At 39.5% G+C, this 10,855-nt stretch overlaps 1 protein-coding gene across 1 annotated transcript in view; it reads right to left on the bottom strand.

Moving 5' to 3' along the window:
• SLC38A4 (solute carrier family 38, member 4) overlaps positions 1-10,855 on the bottom strand; it is a 50,704-nt gene that overhangs the window by 14,497 nt on the left and 25,352 nt on the right. Inside the window, exons 7-13 of the mRNA XM_010837529.1 lie at positions 5,534-5,615; positions 5,365-5,447; positions 5,210-5,268; positions 4,055-4,330; positions 3,844-3,923; positions 2,664-2,764; positions 328-452 (exon numbers count right to left, since the gene is read on the bottom strand). Of these exons, the coding sequence (XP_010835831.1) occupies positions 328-452; positions 2,664-2,764; positions 3,844-3,923; positions 4,055-4,330; positions 5,210-5,268; positions 5,365-5,447; positions 5,534-5,615 (806 nt within the window). The remainder of the gene's footprint in view (positions 1-327; positions 453-2,663; positions 2,765-3,843; positions 3,924-4,054; positions 4,331-5,209; positions 5,269-5,364; positions 5,448-5,533; positions 5,616-10,855) is intronic.

Here is a 10,855-nt window from a genome sequence, read left to right as displayed (position 1 = left end):
TTGCTCTATGGAATTCCCTGGCAGTTCAATGGTCAGGTCTCTGTGCTTTCACTGCTGGGGAGATGGGCTTGATTCCTGGTCGATGAACTAAAATCTGCCAAGCTGGGTGGCTTGGCCAAAATTTTTTTTTAATTTTAATAAGTAAATAAATAATAAAAACTAAAAATACTTGCTGTATCTACATAGTACATAGTCAGTAGGTTCAAAAGGCTATATAAAATATAATGTTCTCAGGAATTGCATTTGAATTGAATCAACATCAAGTCAGAGCATATGTACTAATCTATGTGGTCAAGCAGCATTCTTTTACCAAACCCAGGTACTTACAGGGAATAGCACTATGGGCACAGTTAGTGTTACTGCCATAAGAACAGCCAGGCGTACCATGAGGAGAGGGGTGTCAAATGTGTACACTTTGCTGTAAGCATGAAGCAATTCATCTTCAACTTCTCCTGCAAAGAGGAAGAGGAGAATGAGTCCGCTAGTGTAGTCAAATCGGCACTGCTCACCTTTGACAACATTTTATAGGAAGAACACAGTATAGCAGGAAGAACCCAGATCTGAGAATCCAGACACCTCTGTTTTTATCCTGTCTCAACTTATTAGTTGTGTGTGTGTGCTAAGTCACTTCAGTCGTGTCCAACTCTGTGTTCCTATGGACTGTAGCCCACCAGGCTCCTCTGACCTTGGGATTCTCCAGGCAAGAATACTGGAGTGGGTTACCATGCCCTTCTTCAGGGGATCTTCCCAACCCAAGGATTGAACCTGCCTCTGCTGCGTCTCCAGCATTGCAGGCAGATTTTTTACTGCTCAGCCACCTTGTGTGATCTTTATTCAAATGAACAAAGGGTCCTGAAATTTGTAAAGTTGCAGATTTAATATAAAATTGGTAAGGCTCTTCTCTGGGTCACTGACATTGTGGTAAATCTCTCTGCTTTACAGAAGCACCACAAAACAGGACAGGCTGAGGTCCTCTGGTTGAAAGGGATGAAACGACTAAGCCTTATCAGACTGTCACTTACATCTTGCCATCTCCTTCGACTCCCACCTACCTAGTGAGCCCTGATGCAGCTTCTCCAAACCCAGTATGGAAACCCTAGGACAAATAATCTCTTAACACTTTTCCAAGCTCAACAGTTATGACCCCATCATTACTCTCATAGACGTATTCTTGGACTTTGTCAAGTTTTTGTTTGTCTCACTGAGTTGAGACTCATTAGACTAAGTAACTGCAAGGAAATCAAACCAGTCCATCCTAAAGGAAATCAGTCCTGAATAGTCATTGGAAGGACTGATGCTGAAGCTGAAACTCCAATACTTTGGCCACTTGATGCAAAGAACTGACTCATTGGAAAAGACCCTGATGCTGGGAATGATTGAAGGCAGGAAGAGAAGGGGACGACAGAGGATGAGATGGCTGGATGGCATCACCAACTAGATGGACATGAGTTTGAGCAAGCTCTGGTAGTTGGTGATAGATAGGGAAGCATGGTGTGCTGCAGTCCATGGGGTCACAAAGAGTCGGACACCACTGAGCAAGTGAACTGAACTGAGACTAAGTAATAATGCAAAGATGAAGTAGTATGATTGCTATAGAGTCTTTCAGTGAATAATGCCCTAAGTTTAAGATGCTGCCCTCCTGGAAAACACAGTTCATTCAGGATTCCAGGCACACATGATAAGGAAATACTTATAGAATCAGATGTATTCTGATTTTCCGACTCCTTCCCTCGAAATCAAAGGAGGATAAAAATACTATCAATGACATTGTCCTGACTTTCATTAATTTACAACCAGCAGAGTTTATGCCCAATCTAAACCAGAGCTTGGTTAAAAACCAAATATTAGTCAAAAAGAAAAAAACCCAAGCAAATGGTGCCCTCTCCAGCCTCTTCCTCCCCAACTTGTCTTGCAATCAATTTAATTTACTGAGTCAGTCAGAAAAAAATACAAAACTATAGACAGTTTTATTTTAAAAATATATGTAAGTTGATAACATTGGTTAATATTAATGTTTGATTCCCTGAGATTCATCTCTAGGGCCAGTGCTTCAGGGAAGAGAAGAACAATCCTGCTCCTTTTGTATCCATAGAAGAAATATTTTCAGCATAATCTAATGTGACCAGAATCACTTTGTTTTTTGAGAGTATGTCCCCAGATTGAAAGGAATGCTGTCATGTCCCTTTCACTTAGAAACCAGTCACTATAATAGAATAGAATGAAATTAGCCAGAAAATTTGTCTAATGCTCCAGGCCTCCAGATCTGACTTGACTGGTAAACAAGAAGCAGGTTCTAACTCAAGGACTTTGTACTTTTTCTGCCATTTGTTTGTTAATTAGTTATTCTACCAAAACAGCTTTGCAACATACAGCTGAAATACCCTTTATCCCTTAAGAAAAAGAATTATGATTGAGAGGTTTTTTTTTTTTATAAAATATGAGGGAGTTCACAAATTATTGTAAACTGTTAGGCAGCCTAATTCAATTTTTCTTAAGTCATTTTCTTAGGTCAAATGAGGAGGCTCATACAGCATGCTAATTGAGTATATGCATCTATAGATCATGCTGTTTATTGAGAGTAATTAAAAGAATTATACCTACAGGTTAATGATCTGTCCAACTAGGATTTGCACAAAGAGAATGACTTTGACAGAGTGACCTACCATAAAAGGTTAGGTAACCAAAGAGGGCAGCAAGCAGATACATGACGAGCATCCCTGTGATGGAGACATTCGACACTGTTTGCATCTTCCTCCGGGACCGACTGAAAAAGATAAAGGACATTGAGCTTTGATTTTCTGAACTGATGAAAATACTACATTTTTGCCATTTAAAAGCTAAGAACACAATATACGTCTGTGTTGTTCATTTTAAAACCACATTTTTAGTGCAGAAACATCACTTTTTAAAATTCGCCTTCGAGAATTATGGAGGATTTGCTTCCATTTTTCTTAAATGTTACCTCTTCAGTCTTAGAAATAACTATTTTCCTAGAAAAGGATCAGCTTATTTTATGTTGATAAGTACATTTGTCTATTGCACATTTGAGAGTGTAATTGACACAAGGGTCAAGCTGGCTTCTAATGCAGAAAGACTTCATACTTCACAGTGAGATAGATTTGAGGGCAAGAATCCACAAGAATCAACAAAACACTCCTTCTAGGAGTCCAGACTACCTGAAAGCTTGATATTTTTACCTGGACAGCTTCTGGAAACCATTCTGGAGGCACTTGGCTGCTTAAACCATCATCAGGCCTCTAGGGTAATTGCTATCACTTCTCTTTGAGCTAAGATCAAGTGTAGATGAACTACTACATAGGACTTTCCAAGTAAATGGAAGTGCTCTAAAAGTTTTTCAAGAAGTATATCTGAATATATGGGGCAAGTTATTGTTGTTTAGGGAGAACTGAGTATTGAAGTCTGGGTAAAGAAGATGAGAATTATTATATGACACCTTCCCCTCAGGGTAAAAGAAGAAGCTGCTTAGCCAGGCCACCCTAACCATAATTTTTGGTCTGCATAGGTGTGGGTCATTTCCAGCTCAGGTGACATCTTCTTCCCACCAATTTCAAATTCCACATGCCTGCCAAAATCCTTGCAGACATGGGCTCCTCCTCCCCCTGGACCCCTCACCTGGATCATTAGGATGAAGGAGTAGGAGAAAAGAAAGTAGCGAAGGGGCTGATTCATACCTTTGTGGTTAAAGCATGTTATTGATGAGTGGTTACAGCATAAACTTTCTGCAAAGACAAAGCTGTAAACTATGCTTCTGTATGAAGCACCTTTGAACATATAAGCACATTTTCAAAGCAAGTTTAAATGTTAAAATGATGGCTGCCTTACTCTTTAAGTTCACTGTAGATAGGAAGGACCTCAGGGTGGCATACAAAAGCAAATGCTAGGATGGGAATTGCATAGGCCGTCTGAAAAACAAAAATAACACCTCATATTTAGCATTCCAACACAGAGGGCTACCTCAGGCCATCTCAGCTTCTGAAATAAAAACTCAGAGACTCCATTGCTAGGCTCTTAGAGGTCTCTGGCTCTCACATACCCTGGAGTTGAAGACAAAGTATTTGGGCTGACACTTGTCATCACTGTGTGCTTCAAACTCTACTCCACTGCCATGAAGAGAGCCCTTGGCCTGGTTCTCATCGAGTCCGGCAGCATTCTGGTGGGTGTAATCCATCATGAAGTTCACACCACTACTCTCAGTGTTGTTGAGTAACATCACCACGTGCATTGGAACTGTATTGTTGAAAGTCAGATTCCCAACACTGTGATCCAGAATGGGCAGAGGACAGGGTATTTGGAATTTCTTGTAAATCACCTAGACCAGATCATTAACAACAACAACAAAGAGTCAGCCTTTTGAGGAAAACAATGAAACAAAAATCCATATGGTTGGTTTATGGGGTAGATATGAGGGAACTCTGCTGAAGATTCCTCTTAGACTAATGGATGATGGAGACTCCCTATAGCCTCTGTTCAAAGGAAGGAGCTGGAGCTATGGCTGGAGTTGGAGCTATGGTTGGCAACAAGACAGCATTTTGTGTGAATCCATCCTAAGCTTCATGCATACTCTTCCATGAGAAAGATGATCATTTTCTTGCTGCATTTCATCTCTTTCATCTCTTCAAACTAATGAAAATAGTCATCAGAAACTCTTCCTTCCTCCTTTGCCTCTTTGGAGAAATGCTATATGAATGTTGGCATTCATGATATTTGCTGAAATTCCTCCTTTTAGAGGGGAGTGGGATAGGGTGGGAAAGGATTTCTTTCTTTAATTCCCCTTTGGTCACCTTCTCTTCATGGGTAGAATGAGTAAGAGAAAATGGCTGATTCATACAAATAAGGGTAATTCTAGAGTCTATTCATTTATTTTCTGGGTCTCTTCACTTCTTCTTCCTCCACCTTTTTAAACACTGAGTTATTGTCACATTCCTGCTGAAGTGTTCCTTTTGTCCAACTATAACATCTAGTGTGCCTAGAACATACTATTAGCAATGGTCTTGACATTCTAACTCAACTATATTTAAACTCATGACTATTCGTCTCTCATTCCAAATGAGAATACAAGAAAATCGCTTGTGATGCAAGAACTATTTCATGCGAATGATGTGCTTTAACAAAAATTAGGACACCATTTCAAGCGCTGAAAGCATCACATGCCTACCAAGTTACAAGGATCATGTCAAAAATTACTTACCACACTGACAAAAAACACCATGCAAGTAAGAGAAAATCCACTGGTATAACCAAGGTAACCTAGGAGTTAGGAAATTCCAGAAGGTGAATATGGCATCTACAGTCAACTTACCTCTTAAAATATGAAATTAAAACCAAAGTGGAAAATGACTTTACCTAAATTTTTAAGAAGAGAAAGTGGAAGAATTATTCCAACAGACACAAATATGACGAGGTAGTTGCCGTTGAGATACCATTCTCTAGAAAAGAAAGACCAGAATATTAGGATCAGAAAAGACCAAGTAGAATGAGTCTATCGATGTTACAGAGAAAACAGAAGACATACCCAGTATTTTCTTCGAGTCCCATGAATGCTCTGATTACTTCAGGTAGTTCATATTTAATGATAAAGAGGTAGCTTGACATGGCTAAAATGGAAAACGTGACAGCTTAGTGGTGTTCATGGCACCAACGTCACAGGCAGTTGTGAGAAGTCCAGGCACTGGGGACATCCCAACTTCTCAGTACTTCCCAAACCGAAATAAAAGCCACCCACTGTGTATCCTGTATGCCTTCCAAGTTCTTCTCATAAATGGATATTGGGCCCTTTGGCTCTTCCCGATGGACGTTTGCTGACAGTATCAATGCTGATGCTGTGTTAAATCCAGCTCTGGGGTTTTCAGTGAAGCTGCAGTTTTGAAGCTTTCCTGTTAGTAGTCGTCGTGGCCTTACACGTATGCCTGTTTGTATCTAAAACTCAGGCAGAGGTTTGACAACCAAAGGTGTCAACCACAAAAGAGGGGGGTAGAACTGCAAGGTGGAGTTGGGTAGAGTACGTGTCACTCTGCCCTCAGTAGGTGGACACCAGTTTAGTCCTGTGTGATCTCCATGAGGGCACACAAAATCTCAGACTGCTGATTCTCCAAATTGGAGTCATACTGGATTGATAAAGAAGAAAAGTACAAGAGAGGATAGCTTCTCTAACCTTTATCAGTGAAGTGTTTTTCTGTATCTTTTGTCCAAATAAGAAATCATAAAAAAGTGGCAAAATTTCTTGAGCATCTCTGTAAGTGATGCACGCGTGAGCATGTACTCTTCTGAAAATTTGACCTATGAAAATGTGCAAACCCTCTCTCTGGAAAAACATTTATATAGACATGCACAATAAGATACAATTTGGGGGTTTTATGCAACATCCCTTTCCAAAGTCCATCCACTCAGTGAAGAATAATACTAATTTGCTATTTCACACATGGTCAAAGGGCTCAACTGAAAATAACACTGACAAGTTTCACATCGCAAGGTTTAAGGGTGTGCTACTTCCTTCTAGTGAAGTTTTGCTAACAGACATTTCAAGCAGCGATCCAAGTTGCAAATTGAACTATTAATAGTTTAAAATATTTCCTTAACCTCAAATAAAAGCAATAATAGTGATAATAGTTCCCCACATGGTTTAGCTTTGCATGTGGCCAGCTGAAAAGCCATGTGAAAGAGGAAGATGCCTCTTATCGTCTTCATTCCACAGCTGAGGATATAATGATTATGAGAGCTTAAATGACATGTCCAATATCACACAGCTTGAAAAATGACAGACCACATCCAAAATATAAGCTCCCTAATTTCAGGCCAGTGTTTCTTCTCTATTGTGAAATGAAATGATTTTTACAATATCTGATGTGTCTTCTGTAAACATGACTTGGTTAATCTTTACAAAGACCTTGGCCAAAGCTAAATCTTACAGAGGGTAAACAGAGGAGATATTTCTGATTAACTAGTTCAGTGAGGTACCATCAATTTTAGAGCTGTTAATTGCTGACTTTCAGTGATGTCACCCCTGTTAATGTGTTTGGTCTTCAAAAATTCAGAATGATCCAGACCTGTCTGGATAATGTCAACATTATTCTGCTAATATTGAAACATCCATGGTCAGTGTTAATTTTTCAGGGGATTGAGGGAATTAAATGTTCTAAATGTGGAATTGCCAAATACAGAAATACAAGTGATTTCTTTTAGGCTACAATAACCATTAATCACATAGAGTAACCAAAATGAGAGATTTTCAGGAATGCTGTATGAAATTTCATCTTACTCCTTTAAAGCCATACTGTGTGTGTGTGTGGTGGGGCTTGATTGAGAGACCAAGCTATAGTTTATCCCATTGTTTAGAAGCATACTAGTAGCTACACTTGGAACAATAGACAATGCTGTTGCCACTCAGCCTGTTGGGATCAGTGCTAAGTATGTGTATGTCCAGTTAGTTCTATGGGCCAAATAAGTATATTAGAATACCTGCAAAGGACTCCCATGAAATCCCTAAATTTAAATTTCCTACTATGAAATGCTTGATACTTAAATCTTCATTATACCTGTTCAGTCGCTAAGCCATGTCCAACTTTTTGTGACCCAATGGACTGCAGCACACCAAGCTCCCCTGTCCTTCACTACCGGAGTTTGTTCACACTCATGTCCATTGAGTCAGTGATGCCACCCAATCATCTCATCCTCTGTTTCCCCCTTCTTCTCCTGCCCTCAATCTTTCCTAGCGTCAGGATGTTTACCAATGAGTCACATCAGGTGGCCAAAGTATTGGAGCTTCAGCTTTAGCATCAGTCCTTCCAATGAACTTTCAGGGTTGATTTCCTTTAGAATTGATTGATTAAATCTTAATAAGACTGAAAATTTGAACCAAATGTAAAGCAATTTATTTGGTGGAGGCTGGGGGACTTTTATGCTTGGGGCTCAATGCCAGTAAAAAGAATGAAACAATTACTGCCAAATTCTACCTGGGATTGTACCCTTACTATATAAAAATATGACAGACATAAATACAAATCACTATGATATGACTGGATTTTATTTATCTTCTTACTAACTATCCATTAGTAGGAGCAGTTATAGTTAGATAAAGGTTTTTAAAGAAATTGCTGCATTTTAGAAATCCCAGATAATTCCAGTGATTTTATTAATCAGAAAGAATGGCCTCCTTGCAAGCTGTCTATAGCAGCATTGTTTGCAATAGTAAAAAACTGAAAACATTCCAAAACTGTTCATGGAGTGATTCAGTAAATCAATTACTGTGCATTTGTACAATGGAAAATTCAAAAACCATTATAAAAAGTAATATGCAAAAACATTCAAGGCATATTAGTAAATAAAAAGCAAGCTATAAATCAGTGTTATAAGATGATCTTATTTTAACAATAACACTATATTTGTTAAATTTGACAGAGAGGAAAACCTGAAGTGGTTTTTTCTAAGAGTGATTTACATAAACATTTCTTTGTAATCTGTTGCTGCTGCTAAGTCACTTCAGTCGTGTCTGACTCTGTGCGACCCCATAGACGGCAGCCCACCAGGCTCCCCCGTCCCTGGGATTCTCCAGGCAAGAGTACTGGAGTGGGGTGCCATTGCTTTCTCCATTGTAATCTGTATATTCATGTAATGTTTTAGTTTTTCACAATTAGCATGTATTTGTCTTATAATTGTAAAAATCTCATTTAAGAACAACCAGAAAACTGGGGAGGAATTATGCACTGAACCCGTATCATTATGACCTTGTGAGAATAAACTACTACTCTCATTTACATAGATGGAAAAAATGGACGCAGATATGTAAAGTGACTTTCCCAAGGTCATAGACAGTGACAGAAACAAACTCAAATTCAGGTGCGTCAGGATCCAAAAGTCTATTCTCCACTCAAAGATTTAAAAACCTCTTGAGATGGTTAGATAGCATCAGCGACTCAATGGACATGAGTTTTAGCAAACTCTGGGAGATAATGAAGGACAGGGAAGCCTGGCATGCTGCAGTCTATGGGGTCAAAAAGAGTTGGACACAACTGAGTGACTGAATAGCAACAACATATCGGTTCTATATAAACAAGGTTAAAGGAGCCCAGAGGTGCTAGTACCTAATAGCTTAGAGAATAGGGGATCATGGGAACAATCAAAGAGGGAGAGAATGCATGTGTGGTAAGGCTGGAGGATGGTAAAAGTAGGGGAGCTGAATGTAGTTAGTTATGACACAAAACACATAAGGAACAGATGATAGATGAGTAAGGAGAGAGAGAGAGACAGATCGATAGGGGGTTTTTCAGGAAAGGTAGGCAAAGGAAAGATGGTTAAGACCTTTATATGTCAGACTAAAGAGTTTAAATTTTATCTTGAAAATAATGAGGGCATGCTGAAGAATTTTATGCATGTGAGAAGCTGGGGTAGATCTGGATTTGAGAAAGTTAATTTGGAGGATGAATTACAAATGGAAGAGGGGAAACTCAAGACAGAAAGATCAGTTAGATGGCTACTGCAACAATTTGAAGTGTGGTGATGAGACTAGAAGGAGAAAGATTCAAAAGATAAACAAGAGAAAGAATAGTTCAGTTCAGTTCAGTTCAGTCACTCAGTTGCGTCCGACTTTTTGTGACTCCATGGAGAGCAGCACGCCAGGCTTCCCTGTCCAACACCAACTCCCAGAGCTTACTCAAACTCATGTCCATCGAGTCGGTGATGCCATCCATCTCATCCTCTGTGATCACCTTCTCCTCCTGCCTTCAATCTTTACCAACATAAGGGTCTTTTCTAATGAGTCAGCTCTTCATATCAGGTGGCCAAAGTATTGAAGTTTCAGCTTCAGCATCAGTCCTTCCAATGAATATTCAGGACTGATTTCCTCCAGGACTGACTGGTTTGATACCCTTGCAGTACAAGGGACTCTCAAGAGTCTTCTCCTACACCACAGTTCAAAAGCATCAATTCTTCGGCGCTCAGCCTTCTTCACAGTCCAACTCTCACATCCATACATGAGCACAAGAAAAACCATAGGAGCCCCCCCAAAAAAGTCTATCACTGTTTCCATTGTTTTCTCATCTATTTGCCATGAAGTGATGGGACCGGATGCCATGATCTTAGTTTTCTGAATGTTGAGTTTTAAGCCAACTTTTTCACTCTCCTCTTTCACTTTCATTAAGAAACTCTTTAGTTCTTCTTTGCTTTCTGCCATAAGTGTGGTGTCATCTGCATATCTGAGGTTATTGATATTCCTCCTGGCAATCTCGATTCCAGCTTGTGCTTCGTCCAGCCCAGCATTTCACATGATGTACTCTGCATATAAGTTAAATAAGCATGGTGATAATATACAGCCTTGATATACTCATTTCTTGATTTGGAACCAGTTCCATGTCCAGTTCTAACTATTGCTTCTTTACCTGTGTACAGATTTCTCAGGAGGCAGGTCAGGTGGTCTAGTATTCCCATCTCTTTCAGAATTTTCCAGTTTGTTGTGACCAACACAGTCAAAGGCTTTGGCATAGTCAATAAAGCAGAAGTAGATATTTCTCTGGAACTCTCTTGCTTTTTCAATGATCCAGTGGATGTTGGCAATTTGATCTCTGGTTCCTCTGCCTTTTCTAAATCCAATTTGTACATCTGGAAGTTCATAATTCACATACTTTTGAAGCCTGGCTTGGAGAATTTTGAGCATTACTTTGCTATCATGTAAGGTGAGTGCAATTGTGTGGTAGTTTGAACATTCTTTGGCATTGCCTTTCTTTGGGTTTGGAATGAAAACTGACCTTCTCCAGTCTTGTGGCCACTGCCGAGTTTTCCAAATTTGCTGGCATATTGAGTGCAGCACTTTCACAGCGTCATCTTTTAGGATTTGAAATAGCTC

Source organism: Bison bison, unplaced genomic scaffold, assembly GCF_000754665.1.
Source record: "Bison bison bison isolate TAMUID 2011002044 unplaced genomic scaffold, Bison_UMD1.0 scf7180017864077, whole genome shotgun sequence".
Classification (NCBI taxonomy): domain Eukaryota; kingdom Metazoa; phylum Chordata; class Mammalia; order Artiodactyla; family Bovidae; genus Bison; species Bison bison.
The sequence above is the reverse complement of the archived record's forward strand: the minus strand, read 5'-3'. Positions and strand labels throughout refer to the sequence as shown.